The 16,959-nt window shown below is 39.8% G+C and overlaps 1 protein-coding gene across 4 annotated transcripts in view; it reads right to left on the bottom strand.

The window, feature by feature from the left end:
* Positions 1-16,300, bottom strand: part of CD58 (CD58 molecule) — a 98,033-nt gene extending 81,733 nt beyond the window's left edge. For 2 of the 4 annotated variants that reach the window (XM_069090255.1, XM_069090256.1), the window contains exons 1-2: positions 16,106-16,300; positions 15,770-15,900 (exon numbers count right to left, since the gene is read on the bottom strand). In XM_069090255.1, coding sequence (XP_068946356.1) covers positions 15,770-15,836 — 67 coding nt within the window. In that variant the 5' untranslated portion in view covers positions 15,837-15,900; positions 16,106-16,300. The remainder of the gene's footprint in view (positions 1-15,769; positions 15,901-16,105) is intronic. The other 2 variants (XR_011168719.1, XM_069090257.1) reach the window with 2 other exon arrangements.
* Positions 16,301-16,959: the final 659 nt, after the last annotated feature.

Genomic DNA, 16,959 nt, shown 5'->3' with positions numbered 1-16,959 from the left:
GCCTTAGGCACTTAGTAACTGTGTGACCCTGGGCAAGTCACTTAACTTCTAGATGGCTTCCTCATCTGTAAAATGGGAGTAATAAGAGCACTGCCCCGCCCAGGGTTGTTGTGAGGATAAAATGAGATAATATTTGTAAAGTGCTATGCAAACCCTAAAGCACTATATAAATGCTGATTATTATTATTATTACCAAAAACAAAACAGTCCTTATGGACCTTCCATTCTATTGGAGAGGTTTCCTCTAGCTTGCCCCCTAATATGTAAATTGGTAGAATCAAGGGTCAAAATAATGGAATTTAGTAGGGATTAAAGAAAGAGAGAGGAAATGAGGGAGGAAGAAAGGAAGGATGGATGGATGGAAGAAAGGAGAAAGAAAGAAAAAGAAAGAGGAAGAGAAGAAATTTACAAACAAGAGATCTCTGGCTCAAAAGCAGTTCACATGAAAAAGACTTGGGGGCTTTATTTGACCTAAAATTCAGTGTCAGGCAAAATGGGGAAAGAGTGACTACCTAAAAAGCTACTGCAGTCAGCCTGTATTAATGATAATATTATATAATAGCTAACATGTCTATAGCACTTAGCATATACCGGTTACTGTGTAAGTACTCATGTAAACATTTACAGATGAGGAAATTGAGGGAAACAGGACAGTTAAGAGATTACTTGGCCAGGGTCACAACCTTAGTAAAGCTTCTGTGGCTAGATTTGAATTCAGGTCTTCTTGACTCAAGGCCCAGGGTTCTGTGCACTGCCACCTAGCTATCCAGTGTCCATATTAAAAGAGGAAATGATCTCATTTTACCCTAATCTTCCCAGATCACACTGGGAGTATTGTGTGTCTGTGTACCATACTTTAACCAGGACCAAGGTTGACATATTAGAAACCAACCAGAGGAAGGCAACCAGTATGGTGATGGCTCTTGAAACCATTCTTGATGAAAGATAATTGAATGATGTGGGGATTATTTAGACCGGAAAAAAGATTGGGGGGGGGAGGGGGAAGCAGGAGAGACACACAATAACTGTCTTCACATATGTGAAGAGCTAAAGAAAGGATATGCTCTGGGTGGTTCCAGAAGGAAGAACTAGGACTAAGGTGAAACTACTGGGCGGCCTACTCTGCTTCAACATAAGAAAGAACTTCCCAATAGAGTTGTAGAAAGGGACTTATAGGGGGCAGGGCCAAGATGATAGAGAAAAACCAGGAAGTTGCCTAAGCTCTCCACAGTTTCCCTAAGAAAAAAATATGTTAAATCAAGCTTCTAAAAGAATTCTGGAGAAACAGAACCCACAAAAAGATGGAATGAAACAATCTTCCAGCCCAAGATAGCTTAAAAGGACTTCAGCCAAGGTCTGTTTTGTTTGGGTAAAAGGGAAGCAGAGCACAGTGTTGGCAGTGCTAGCAGGCCAACACAGCACAGATCAGCAATGGAGGCCCTGTGGTTCTTATTCAACAGGCCAGTGGAACAACAAGTCAGCTGTGAGATCTCCAGCTCAGTAGGCATACAGCCAGCCTCAGAACTTAGGACACAATAAGCAAGCCAGGCTCACCCTAGCACAGTGGGCAAGTCGCCAGCCCCAGAGGCACCAGCACAGAAAAACAGCAACCAGGCCCCTGGTCCCCAGCACCCTCTGTAGCCCAGAAGCAGAGCTCAACTTTAAAAATGAGCCAAAACAAAAAAGAGCCCTGACCAGAGAAAACCACTATGGTGATCAAAATACAGACTCAGAAGAGGACAACGATGTCAAAATGCCTACATGTGAAGCCTCAGAGGGGAATATGAATTGATCTCAAGAACAAAAAGTCCTCTTAGAAGAGCTCAAAAAGGATTTTAAAAATCAAGAGAGGTAGAAGAAAAATTGGAAAAAGAAATGAGAATGAGGTAAGAGAACATCAACAGCTTGGAAAGGAAGCACAAAAATTGACTCAAGAAAACAACTCCTTAAAAAGTAGAATGGGGGGGGGGGTTGGAGGCAGAGCCAAGATGGTAGAGTAGAACCACAAACTTGGCATGGGCTCCCACTTCAAACACTTCCAATACATGTAAAAAATCACTCTAAACAAACTTTAGAGCTATAGAACCCACAAAGTGACAGAGAGAAACAAATCTCCCACCGAAGGAAGCTCAGCAGGTGGACAGGAAGGGTCTATCACACCAAGGTGGGAGCTGAACACAGTCTGGTGTGAGCCACATGGTTCCAGCCCCAGGGCAGCCCTAACCAGAGGCTGCTAGAGCAACCTTCAGGAGAGTGAATCATCAGTAGCTGTGGGGGGTTCCAGATTTCTTAACACATAAACACCAAAGACAAAGCAAAAGGTCTGTTGGAACGGGGCAGGGGAGGGGGGGGAGGGAGGGAGGACTGAAGAATGCAGTCTGGCCTCTGCCCCTGGGGTGAGAAGTGGAGGAGGTGTGGAGGCTCCAGCAGTGGAAGCCTGGATGCCTCAGGAGCTCCTCGCCTGCAGATGTAGGGGGACCAAGTGACCATTCAGAGGGTAATCGCTTTTGCTTTAACTGCTTGGATATGGAAGAGTGGTCTTGGGTAGTGATCCTGGGGTGTGTGACCAGTGACCTAGAGCTTGTGGGGGCTGTAGAGAGGGCACCCAACTAATATCTCTGGGAGCTGCAAAAACCCCAGCAATTTGGGACAAAGCTCTCTCTATTCTGGAAGCAGAGTTCTACCATGAAAAAGAGCTCAAAAATCAAATAATTGGCTGGCAATATAAGCAAACCATGGAAGCACAAACAGACCATAGGATCTTTTTTGGGGGACAAAAAGGATAAAGGCATGGAATGGGAAGAAGACAGTAATGTCAGAACTCCTGCATCAAAAGCTTCCAAAAAAATATTAACTGGTTACAGGCCATGGAGGAGCTCAGGAAGGATTTTGAAAATCAAGAGAAGTGGAGGAAAAAATGGGAAGAGAAATGAGAATGAGGCAAGAAAAACAGGAAAAGCAAGTCAATAGCCTGATAAAGGAGACCCAAAAATATACTAAAGAAAATAACACCTTAAAAAATAGACTAACTCAAATGACAAAAGAGGCCCAAAAAGTCAATGAGGAGAAGAATACCTTAAAAAGCTGAGGGGACAGCTAGGTGGTACAGTGAATAGAGCACCAGCCCTGATGTCAGGAGGACCTAATTTCAAAGCTGGCCTCAGACACTTAACACACACACACACACACACACACACACACACACACACACACACACACACACAACCTAGCCGTGGGACCCTGGGCAAGTTACTTAACCCCAACTGCCTGTCCAAAAAGCTGCCTGTCCAAAAAAAAAAAAAAAAAGCTGAATTTGCCAGATGGAAAAGGAATGTCAAAAACTCACTGAAGAGAATAACTCCTTCAAAATTAGATTGGAGTAATTGTAATCTAATGGCTTTATGAGAAATCAAGATACTATTAAACAGATCCAAACAAATGAAAAAATAGAAGGCAATGTGAAATATCTCATTGGAAAAAACACTGACCTGGAAAATAGACCCAGGACTGATAATTTTAAAATGATTGGACTACCTGAAAACCATGATCAGAAAAAGAACCTAGACACCATCTTTCAAGAAATTATCAAGCAAAATTGCCCTGATATTCTAGAACCAGAGGGCAAAATAGAAATTGAAAGAATTCACCAATCACCTCTTGAAAAAGATCCCAAAAAGAAAACTCCTAGGAATATTAGAGCCAAATTCCAGAGTTCCCAGGTCAAGGAGAAAATACTGCAAGCAGTCAGGAAGAAACAATTTGAGTATTGTGGAAACAATCAGGATAGCACAAGACCTATAGCAGCTTCTACATTAAGGGATCAAAGGGCTTGGAATAGGATATTCTGGAGATCAAAGGAGCTAGGACAAAAAAAAGTAAAATACTCCACTGGAAAAACAACTGATCTGAAAAATAGATCCAGGAGAGATAATTTAAGAATTACTGGACTACCTGAAAGCCATGATAAAAAAAAAAAAGCCTGGACAGCATCTTTCAAGAAGTTATCAAGGAAAATTGCCCTGATGTCCTGGAACTATAGGATAAAGTAGTCATTGAAAGAATCCACTAACCACCTTCTGAAAGAGATCCCCAAATGAAAACTCTAAGGGATAGTGTAGCCAAATTCCAGAACTATTGAGTCAAGGTGAAAATACTGCAAATAGCCAGTAAGAAACAATTCAAATATCAAAAAGTTGCAGTCAGGATTACATAGGATTTGGCAGCTTCTGCATTAAAGGATCAAAGGAATTGGAATATGATATTCTGGAAGGCAAAGGAGCTTGGATTACAACCAAGAATCAGCTACCCAGCAAAACTGAGCATAATCTTTCAGGGAGAAAGATGGCCATTCAAGGAAATAAGGGGCTTTCAAACTTGCCTGATGAAAAGACCAGAGCAAACAGAAAATCTGATCTTCAAATGTAAGACTCAAGAAAAGTATAAAAACCAACAAAACAATATTCAGTAAGGTTAAACTGTTCACATCCCTACATGGGAAGGCAAAACTTGTAATACTTAAAAACAGTATCTCTTATGGCAGTTAGAAGGAGTATACTTACTGAGTGTGGGTATAAATTGACTTTGATGTGATGATAAAAAAATTAAGGGGTAATAAAAAGATTATACTGGGAGAAGAGAAAAGGGGGAAGTAGAATAGGATAAATTGTATCACATAAAGAGGCATGAAAAACCTATTACAATAGAGGGGGAAAAGGGAGGGGTTGAGCACTGTTTGTGCTTTGGTCTCATTGGATTTGGCTCAAAGAAGGAATAATATATACATTCAATTGGATAATGAAATCTATCACACACACACACAGCTGGAGGAGAATATATTATGCCTCAGCTGAAATTTTTTAAAAAGCAAGGGTAGCAATCCTGATCTCAGACAAAGCAAAAACAGAAATAGATCTAATTTAACGAGATAAGAAGGAAACTACATCTTGCTAAAAGGTACTGTAGACAATCAAGTAATATCAATACTAAACATATATGCACTAATATAGCATCCAAATTCTTAGAGAAGCAGTGACTTTAAGAAGTAATAAACAGTGGGGAACCTCAACCTCTCCCTCTCACAACTCAATAAATCTAACCACAAAATAAGAAGTTAATGAGGTGAACAGAATTTTGGAAAAGTTAGATATGATAGACCTCTGAAGAAAACTGAATGTGCATATAAAGGAATATACCTTTTTCTCAGTGGTACATGATACCTAGACAAAAACTGTAAAGCATAAAAACCTCACAATCAAATGCAGAAAAGCAGAAATATTAAATGCATCATTTTCAAGTCATGATGCAATAAAAATTACAAGTAATAAAGGGTCATGGAAAGACAGATTAAAAGTTAATTGGAAACTAAATAATCTAATCCTAAGGAATGTCAAACAACAAATCACAGAAATAATCAGTTAATTTCATCAAAGCAAATAACAATGAGACAACATACCAAAATTTATGGGATGTAACCAAAGCAGTAGTTAGGGGAAATTTTATATTTCTAAATGCTTACATGAATAAAATAGAGAAAGAGCAGATCAAGGAATTGGGCATGCAATCTAAAAAGCTAGAAAAAGAACATATTAAAAATAACCAATAAAACAGTAAATCACAGATTTTTGAAAATCAAAGGAGAGATTAATAAAATTGAAAATAAGAAAACTATTAAACTAGTAAATAAAACTAAGACCTGGTTTTATGAAGAAAAAAAAGAAAACTTATGGTTAATTTGATTACAAAAGGAAGAAAACCAAATTACCAGCATCCTAAATGAAAAGGGTGAATTCACCACCAAAGAAGAGCAAATTAAAGCAATAATTAGGAGCTATTTTGCCCAACTGTATGTCAATAAGTCTATCAATCTAAGGAAATGGATGAATATTTACAAAAATAAATGCCCAGATTAGCAGAATAGGAAATAAAGTACTTGAATAACCCCATTTTAGAAAAATAAAATGAAGAAGTCATCAATGAACTCCCTAAAGAAAATTCTCCAGGGTCAGATAGATTTACAAGTGAATTCTACCAAACATTTAAAGGATAATTAATTCTGGGGGCAGCTAGGTGGAGCAGTGACTAGAGAGTCAGGAGGACCTGAGTTCAAACCTGACCTCAGACACTTGACACTTAGTAGCTGTGTGACCTTGGGCAAGTCACTTAACAAGAAATTGCCTTTCCTTCCTCCCTCTAAAAAACAAAACAGAACAAAACAAAAGAATAATTCCAATAGTGCATGAAGTATTTGGAAAAATAGGCAAAGAAGGAATCCTGCCAAATTCCTTTTATGGCACAAATATGATGCTGATAATTTAAATCAGGAAGAGCCAAAACAAAGAAAATTACAGACCAATTTCCCTAATAAATATTGATGCAAAAATTTAAAATAAATATTAGCAAAGAGATTACAGCAATTTTTCACCAGAATCATACACTATGATCAGGTGGAATTTATGCCAGGAATGAAGAGCTGGTTCAATATTAGGAAAACTATCAGCATAACTGACCATATCAGTAACAAAACCAATAGAAATCATATGATTATCTCAGTAGATAAAGAAGCTCTTGACAAACTACAGCACCCATTCTTATTAAAAATACTAAAGAACATAGGAATAAATGGACCTTTCCTTAAAATGATAAGTAGTATCTATTTAAAACCATCACAAAGCATTATCTATATTACAGAGATGCTAGAAGCCTTCTCAATAAGATCAAGGGCCAAAGAAGGATATCCATTATCACTATTTGTCAATATTGTTCTAGAAGAGTTAGCTTTAGCAATAAGAGAAGGAAAAACTGAAGGAATTAGAATAGGCAACAAGGAAATAAAACTGTCACTCTTTGAAAATGATATGATAGTATATGCAGAGAATCCTAGAGAGTCAACTAAAAACTACTTGAAATAATTAACATTAGCAAAGTTGCAAGATATAAAATAAAGCACATAAATCATCAGCATTTCTATATATTACCAACAAAGCCCAGTGGCAAGAAATAGAAAGAGAAATTCCATTTAAAATAACAGTAGACAATATAAAATATTTGGGAGTCTACTTGCCAAGATAAACCCCAAAACTATATGAACACAATTACAAAACACTTTTCACACAAAGAAGTCAGATCTAAGCAACTGGAAAACTATCAATTGCTCATGAGTAGGCCAAGCTAATATAATAAAAATAACAATTCAACCTAAATTAGTTTACGTATTCAGTGCCATATCAAACTACCAAAAATATTAGTCTATAAGCTAGGAAAAATAATAAAATTTCTCTGGAAGAGCAAAAGATCGAGAATAGCAAAGGAATTAATGAAAAAAAAATTAAAGGAAGGCAGCTTGGTCATACCAGATCTAAACTTTATTATAAAACAGCAATCATTGAAACTATTTGGTACTAGCTAAGAAATAGAGTGGTGGGTCAGTGGAATAGATTAGGTACACAAGGAACAGTAGTAAATGACTATAGTAATCTACTGTTTGAAAAACTCAAAGACTCAAGCTTCTGGGATAAGAATTCATTATTTGACAAAAATTGCTAGGAAAACTGGAAAATAGTATGGCAGAAGCTAGGCACAGACCAACATCTCACACTGTATGCTGAGATAATGTCAAAATGGGTATATGATTTAGATATAAAGAGTGATACCATAAACAAATTAGGAGAGCAAGGAATAATTTACCTGCCAGATCTATGGAGGAAAAATTTATGATCAAACAATAGAGAAAATTATAAAATGCAAAATGGATAAATTTGATTACATTAAATTAAAAAGGTTTTGTGCAAACAAAACCAGTGCAACCAAGATTAGAAGGAAAGCAGAAAGCTGGGAAACAATTTTTACAGCAAGTGTCTCTGATGAAGGCTTCGTTTCTCAAATATATAGAGAACTGAGTCAAATTTATAAGACTATGTCATTCCCCAATTTCTAAATGGTCAAAGGACATGAACAGGCAGTTTTCAGGGGAAGAAATTAAAGCTATCTAGAGTCATATAAAAATTCTCTAAATTACTGTTGATTAGAGAAATGAAAATTAAAACAACTCTAGAGGTACCACCTCACACCTATCAGATTGGCTAAATGACAGAAAAGGAAAATGACAAACGTCGAAGATGTGGGAAAATTGGGACACTAATACATTGTTGGCAGAGTTGTAAAGTGGTCCAAGCATTCTGAAGAGCAATTTATTTTATTTTTACCTTTTTTGGGGGGGGAGGAGAGGGGAAGGTAGGGCAACTGGGGTTAAGTGACTTGCCCAAGATCAAATGGCTATTTTTTTATGGTAAGTGTCTGAGGCTGGATTTGAACACTCCACGGCCAGTACTCTATTCACTGTGCCACCTAGTTGCCCGCTCTGAAGAGCAATTTGAACTATGCCCAAAAGGCAATCAAACTGTGCACACCTTTTTATCCAGCAATACCAATATCAGCTCTGCATCCCAAAGATATCATAAAAAAGGGAAAAGGACGTTCATATTCAAAAATATTTATAGCAGCTCTTTTTGTGGTAACCAAGAATTAGAAATGGAGGGGATGCCCATCAACTGGGGAATAACTGAACAAGTTGTGGAAAATGAATGTAATGAAATACGATTTTGCTATAAGAAATGATGAGCAGGTGACTTTCAGAAAAACCTGGAAAGACTTACATGAATTGACAGAGTAAAGTGAGCAGAACCAGGAGAACATTGTATGCAGCAACAGTAATGCTGTGTGATGATCCTATTTGATAGAGTTAGGTCTTCTCAGCAATACGATGATCTAGGACCATTCCAAAAGACTCATGACTGAAAATGCCATCCACATCCAGAGAAAGAACTACGGAGTCTGAATGCAGATCTGAGCACACTATTTTCACTTTTTTTATGGCTTTTCCATCTTGCTCTGATTCTTCTTTCACAACATGACTAATGTGGAAATATGTTTACATGATTGCACATGTATAACCCATATTAGAATGTTTGCTGCCTTGCAGAGAGGGGATGGGAGAGATGGAGGGAGAATGGGAGAGAGAAAAACTTTGGAACTCAAAAATCTTATAAAAAATGGATATTGAAAACTGTCTTTACCTGTAATTGGAGGGAAAAAAATGCTATTTACCAAAAAATAAAGAAGTGATAAGAAAAAAAGTTCCTTCTTTTTTGTAAATCAAATTGACCAGAGGTTTATCAATTTTATTGTTTTTTTTTTTCATAAAACCAGCTCTTAGTTTTATTTATTAGTTCAATAGTTTTCTTAATTTCAATTTTAGTAATCTCTCTTTTGGTTTTCAGTATTAAGAAAAAAGTTTCTTCAGGCCACTGTGCTCATGACTTTGTTTTCATCTTCCTGTTTTGCTGCTGCCTTTCTGCCCTCCTCCACCTTAGCCCCAGAACCAACGGTCCAGTGCCCACTTAAGAGTTCACTATCTCTGGGTCTACCCCAGTACTCAAGAATGCACTTTCCCCACCTCTCTGCCATGTCCCTTGCTAGGTTTCCCTCCTGCCCCCACACACTATGTAACCTCCTCTGAGTCACCAGGAAGAAGGCTAGAGTTAAAAGAACCACACCCAAGGAGCCTTCTAATAAATTAGAAAGGCGCTGAGAAAGCTGGTATGTCACATGTTTTAATTTTAGCTCTACTGTTAGCAATTATATTTATTGCTGTAAATTCTTTCTTTGGCTTTCAGTTTACGAGATTTGAGTTTGCTTGGCACAATCTGTGAATAATAGCTACTGTAGCTGTAGACTGGATTTCCAGCAGAGGCAGCTACTTAGATAATCAAGTCAAGGGGGCATTTGCCATTTTAGACTTTGAGTTAAGTCAAGTCAACAAGTGTTTATCTAACACGGGCTATGTGCCAGGCATGGTATTGAGTACTGGGAGTACAAAGTAGGGTTATAAGAGTCCCAGCTCTCAGTCTAATGGGAAAAATATGCAAACAACTACTTTTGCATGATTTAGTGACTTACCCAGGGTCACACAGCTAGTAAATATCTGAGGCTAAGTAAGAATTCAGGACTTCCTGACTCTAGGAACAAGATATAGACAGAACAAATTGGAGATAATCTCACAGGGATGCTGCCAAGGTTAATATCTATGTCCTGATAGAGCCCTGTTATTTTTTAATCGACTGAAGCCAACCCAGGTGGTACAATGGATACAGTGCTGGGCACAGGAAGATTTGAGTTCAAATCTAGATTCAGACACTGGGACACAACCTCTGTTTGCCTCAGTTTCCTCAAATGTAAAATGGAGATGATAATAATAACACCTACCTCAAAGGTTTTGAGGAACAAATGAAATATTTGTAAAAAAAAAAAATTCAAGGGACATTATTCCCCCCTCCTTTTTTAATTATATCCCCAGTGTCTTGAACATAGTAGGACCTCAAGAAAACAATAAATCTAAAATGGCTCTTGGAAATCCTCAAGTCTAATCATATTTTACAAATGAGGAAAGAGGCCTTTAAAAACTGACCCAAGGTCACCTATATAGTAAACAGAGGTCAGATTTGAACTCAGGTCCCCTGAGTCCACTGTACCATATTACCCCTCAATAAAAACTTACTGTATTAAATGATATCCCTCCACTCCCAGGTAACTATACACTTTTTCAGGGCAAGATTTGGGTTGGTTGATTTTTGTCATCTTTTTTTTTTTTTACATCATCTACATTTTCAAATATATCAAATATATCCCTCTTCCACTTTGTTGCAAACCAAGTGGTACAGTGGATAGAGGATTAGACCTGGAGTCAGGAAGACCTGAGTTCAAATTTGACTTCAGACTCTCACCAGCTGTGTGATCCTGGACAAGCCACTTAACCCTTTCCATCTCAGTTTCCTCATCTGTAAAATGGGCTGGAGAAGGAAACGGCAAACCATTCCAGTATTTCCTAAGGAAACCCCAAATGGAGTTCGTGAAGAGTTAGGCATGATTGAAATGACTCAAGAACAAAACCACTGTTGTACTCATAGAACTATTTCTCATCACACTGAATTTTTTATGTTTTTGCCTTTTTGGAGGGCAATTGGGGTTAAATAACTTGCCCAAGGTCACATGGCTAGTTTTTTTGTGTGGGTGTTAAGTGTCTGAGGCCAGAACCGAACTCGGGTCCTCCTGACTCAGGGACTGGTGCTTTACTCACTGCACCATCTAGCGGCCACCACACTGAATTTTTAGAAGTGAGGGGTACAGAGGAGGAAGAACAGTCCAACAAAACTCACCAACAGATCTACTGAGTCTGAGAGCCCATGCCATATTCTACACCCAGAGTCCCCGCCCTCTGCAAAACTGAGAAGTAGACACATTTTCCCTTTTTTTTCCTCTGGGATCCAGCCGGTAATTTCAATTACACAGCATTCACATCTTTCTGTTGTCCCAGAGGGTGATTTTTCTGTTTACATCTTTACAATCACAGTACATATTCTTTTGTTGGCTGGATAGTAAATGCCCTCTAGTTGGGCTAGTCAACGAGCATTTCTTAAGCCCTTATTAACAACCCCAGAGGGTTTACTAGATAAGGCAGGTAGGTGTCCAAGTAGATAGAGGCTAGGCTAGGAGTCAGGAAGACTAAAATCTAGCCTTCAGACACTAGCTGTGTGACCCTGACCAAGTCACTTAACCTCTGCCTCAGTTTCCTCAACTTTAAAATGGGATAATAAGAGCACCTAGCTGCTCCATTTGTTGTGAGGATCAAGGAGATATTTGTGAAAAGCTTAGCAACAGTTCCTGGCTCATAGTAGGTGTTTAATAAATACTTATTTCCTATCTCCCCTTCCCCTGTGTGCCAGGCACTCGTACAGGTCTGTGAGGGCCAGGTAATAGTACACAGATTAATAAATGAATGAATGCCTCTTAATTTTAATTGAATTGGTATGGGAAATGACTGCGACAGAGTGAAGAGGCATACTGTGAGACCAACTATCGTGAACTCCACCTGTAACTTTCCAGTCCAAAAGCAGCATACAATTATCAGGCCAGTCTTGTCCTGGCTGCCTGCCAGCACATTCTCACAGCTCTCTCTCTACTTTCGCCTGGTCTCTCTCAGTTTCAGCCTAAAATCTGTCCAGGGAGGATTCTCAATTCTCAAAATTCTCTCTTTGGATTCTCAATGAACAAGACCCTAGAAGAAGCAGAGGGGGCTGACCTAAACAGGGCAAAAAGGGTAGAGGAAGTATGAATCAAAGGCCAGGGTAATGTTTCTATAAATTCATTAAAACTTCTTCCTGAATAACTTGTCAAAACTGGTTCTGAGGATTATTCCAAAAGAGAAGTTTTCAGTAACATCTGGAAATCATTTTGATGGACAACATTCATTTAGATTTAGAAAAGGATCCTAAGCAGAAATGCATGAACTTGTCTTTTAAAAAGTTTTGATAACTTTAAAACTTTAAAAAATACAACTAGTTTCCTTTGTAATGCTGTATATTTCATTTTTATGCATTTAAAATCATTATTCTAGTAAAGCATACTGAGGCAGCTGGATGACTTTGGATATAGTGGCAGACCTGGAGTCTGGAAGTCTCATCTTCCTGAGTTCATACCTGGCCTTAGACATTACCTAGCTGTGTGACCTTGGGCAAGTCACTTCTCCTTGTTTCCTCATCTGTCAAATAAGACAGAAAAGGAAATGGCAAACCATTCCAGAATCTTTGCCAAGAAAACCCCAAACTGGTCACAAAGCGTCAGATATGACTAAAAAAGACAGCAACAACACGTCTTGAAAAATAATTTAAATCTCCAGAGTAAGCTGCTCTTACCTTTACTTTACTGTTCAAAAAAGCAGAAAAATCACATGAGAAAATTTACCAAAAAAAAAAAAAGCCCAACCCAAACCCAGAGTAATAAGACAGACATCCCTGAATTAGTTTCTAAAAATAAACAAACAAAAAAATATTTTCTAGAGAACCTAGGTCCCTCACAAATCTACTTAGAATGTTCATCAAAAAGTATAACTTTCATTAGAGTACCTTTTCCAGGAAAATACCACATCCCAGGTGACTCTGATGAGGCGTTTGATCCTCATGATATGAAAGAGGTGAAGGAACAGTAGTTAGTAGGATTTAGAGCTAGTGGAAAAATACCAGCCCGAAGAATGTGACTTTAATGGATAGAAAATGGACCAGAAAGGGAATGTCTTAATGAATGCATCAATGCTCCACATGCCTCTTCCTGTTCATTACTTACTATCAACAACTTAGATGAAGATATAGCCATAGTATTTGATTAATAGATGCTTGTTGGTTGATTGGTTGATGAGGTATTTGCCAAGGACCCAGAGGTGGGAGGTAGGTATGACAGATTTGATAACAGTCAGAAATCATTTGATTTAGAGCTAGAGGAGCGGCTAAGTGGCACAGTGAATAGAGCACCAGCCCTGGAGTCACGAAGACCTGAGTTCAAATCTGTCCTCAGACACTTAACTCAAAAACTAGCCCAGTGACCAATTAACCCCAATTGCCATCCAAAAAGCATTAGATTTAGAGCTGGAAGGAAAGTTAGGTTATCAAGTTCAACTTCTCCATTTTACAGATGAGAAACTGAGAGACAGAGAGGTTCAGTACAAGGTCACACAGTAGCTAGTAAGTATCCAGGGGCAGAACTCAAACCTAGATTTTCCTGACTTCAAGTGGAGCATTCAATTCATTATTTACACACTGCCTTATTTCAACAGGTGGATAAGACGAAATTTAATGAAAGAAATAAAAATGCCTGCATTTTAATGAATTTTTAAAAACTGTACAAGATGAGAAATATATGGTTTAAGAAAAGTTCATTTGAAAAGGGTCTAAGAATTTTAAAAGGTCACAAATTGGGGCTTTTAGGTGGTACCATAGACAGAGCAGCTGGTGCTGGAGTAAGGAGGATCCCAGTTCAAATTTGACCTCAGATACTTGCTAGCCATGTGACCTTGGACAAGCTACTTAACCCCTATTGTCTCAAAAAAAAAAAGTCTCCAAGTTGCTTAAAAAAGACTCCAATCACACTAATAGATGTGTAATGTTCTGATTCCAACAAACAATCATCCCATTGTACTGAGGGTTAGTCAGCCCACATCTGGAAAACTGAGTTCTATTTTAGTGTCACATATAATGAGACTATGCTAGAAATGACAGCTAGAATGATGACAAAACCCTATCATCCACAAGAAATGAGGAAAGATATTTCCCTTGGTATGTTTCATTGGGAAGGACAATGAGTAAGAGATCTGTCCTCAAATATCCCAAGGGTTTTCATAGGAAGAGCAGACTTTGGGGCTCTATTGTTCACCCAACAGGATCATAGATCACAGGGCCATAGATTGAGAGGCCATCTCCTCCAATCTCTTCATTTTATTGATGAGGAAACTGTGGCCTAGAGAAATTAAATGACTTCTAAGGTCACAGCAGTATTAACTGACAGAAACATAATTTGAACTCAGGTTCTCTGGTACCTACCAGCTGAGGGACCTTTAGCAAGTCTAAAATCCCCCTTTACTGTGAAAATCCTAGGCTCCTAAGATTTATTCCATTAAAAGCAAAGTGTTAGTTACTATGGCAAAGATAATGTCTAAGATGGGCCCTTCACTATGAGAAACATGAGTTTCAAACTCCTGAGTTCAAATCCAGCCTCAGACACTTACTAGCTGAGTGACCGAGCAAGTCACTATTTGCCTCGGTTTCCCCATCTGTTAAATGGGGATATAATAACAGTACCTACCTCCCAGGATTACTGGGAGGATCAAATGAGATAATAATTGTAAAGTGATTGGCACAGTGCCTAACACATATACTATTTTTTTCCTCTTGGCTGTGGGGAGCCATGGAAGATTTTCTAGCTGGAGAGTAACATGTTTTAGGAAGATCAAGCTAACAACTCTAGTAAAAATATTTTGGAAGGTGGAAAAACTCAAAGGGCAGTGACTATTGCAGTACAACAAGCATTTATTAATAACAGGAGGCAGACTGTGAGTTCCTCAACTAAGAAACTGAAGAATAAACAACAATGGGAGGGAGGGGGAGGAAGGAAGTTAAGCCCACCTGAGAAATCCTCGTGGCCTACAAGCCACCTTGTCTCTTGGTTTTCCCTGTCTTATCCTACAAAGGAGGAACTTCATTTGACAATGGGGTGTAGGCTGCTCCTGAACAGGGTCAGAAATGAAAGATTCCTTAAAGTTTTCTGAAAATGCTGCCCAATTTTGAAGGGAAGAGAGTGGTGAATGAGTGGGGGTGGGAATAAAAACTTCTCAGTTTTGGCCAAGGTTTTCTCATCTGGGCAGCCGTGGACATGCTGGCATCTTCTGCTGTTTGGTCAAGGTCAAGTGCCCTGACACTTCTCTCCAGTTTCCTTGCTCTAGAAGTTCGGATTGTACAGATCCAGAGCAGGGGAAGAGGGGGAGGAGATTTTGTTGACTTTGTTTTCCTGGGAGTCCGAGAAGCCAGAGAGGCAGAAAGGGGGGGGAGGGGGAACGAATGGGAGGCATCGAAAGGGCTCCAAGAGCAACTACCAATTTGATATTTTTCTTAGAATTTATCCAAACTCTGCTACGGATCTTTCAGCCGGAAACCCTTGTCCAGCAGCTCGCTTGCTGCGTCCCTCCTTACAAACAACTTCCTCTACCCCTTTACCCGCCTGTTTATTTCGGAAGCGTGCCTTCCCACTCCCCGGCAGCATTCCCCTCCCCACCAAGTTTGGTCCCGGGCAGTGCGCTGCTGGACAGGTTCTCCCAGGTTCTCTCGATCTAACTCAGTCCCCCTGCCTGGGCCGTGGCCGTCCGGAGAGCAAGACCGGGCCTCCCACTTACTGAAAAGGATGATCTGTCCCAGTGCAAATGGCAGTAGAATCTTCATCCCACAAAATTCTCTCGCCATAAACCCACAGATCTCGAACGAGAAAAGGGGGAGATGTGCGCTCTGGTAGAGGTAGCTGGAGGGTCTGAAAAGAAGCCAGAAGAAAATAACTGCCCACTTTCTCCGCTTTAAAAGGGCCAGTCCCAGTATACTCCTTTCCCCTTCCTTCCTCTTTCACCCCAACCCGTTCCAAGACCTCCTTCTTCAAGGGTGGGGTTCCCCGACGGGGCCCTTTTATTTATTCCCCTTGCCTCTTCGGCGTCCCCCCAATTCCCCTAAGTAGAACTTACGGAGCCGAGAGCGTTCGATTGGTCCTTTTCGATCTACCCCAGTTTGGGTATGTGATTAAAAACAGGTCTGTCCCTCGTTCCTATAGCCAGGAAAACTCGTTTTTAGAGTCTTTCTCTTATCTGTCAGATCAGAGCCCAGCCCAGATCACTTCTGCCCTTTCCCTGGGTCTCTCTACAAAATAGGAAGCCCAGAGGCGAGGGGGCGGGATTTGCTGACGTCAGAGTGGATCTGGAGACTGTTGATAAGATTTTCTTTATTAAAATTCCCGGGAGTGGGCGCCTGGAGAGAAGCCGCTTTTATTTTATGGATAGGTATCTGGCACAAAGAAAACCGAGCATAGCCTACACTTCTGTACCACTAAGTCGAGCTGACTCCGGCCTCTCTGTTCCTTCATTAACCCCTGCAGCGTTTGGAACTCTCAGACTTGGGATTCAGAATCTCATCTCTCTTCTCTAACTAGTTCTTCCTTGTTTCTTCACTTTCCTCTAACGCATCCTCTACCATCTCCGAACCCTTGAGGGTCTCCAATCAAAAGGCCCTGTATGCCTGTCCTCTGGCCAGCAGACTCTCACCTCTTCTACCCCTAATTCTAAGGGCCACACAGGATCCCTGCTGCCTAGGCAGACCAACCTCTGCTCGCTCATGCCCACCCTTATCAGCCGTTCCCCGGAAAAATCCCCATCCAGCTTTTCCTTTCCTGTGCCATTGTGCCCACTGGGATAACGTTCCATTGAACAACCTCCCCTCCATTCTTTTCTTCTCTCTCTTGTCTTTTGAAATTAATCATCTGGCTTTCCCTCTGTCCCTTCCACCCTCCCCCCTCCAAAAATTCACTCGCTCCTTGGCTGTCCTA

This window comes from Petaurus breviceps, unplaced genomic scaffold (genome assembly GCF_028583685.1).
Source record: "Petaurus breviceps papuanus isolate PSGF00001 unplaced genomic scaffold, PetGlider_PUasm1.0 186, whole genome shotgun sequence".
Classification (NCBI taxonomy): Eukaryota; Metazoa; Chordata; class Mammalia; order Diprotodontia; family Petauridae; genus Petaurus; species Petaurus breviceps.
This window is presented reverse-complemented; position numbering and strand designations above follow the sequence as displayed.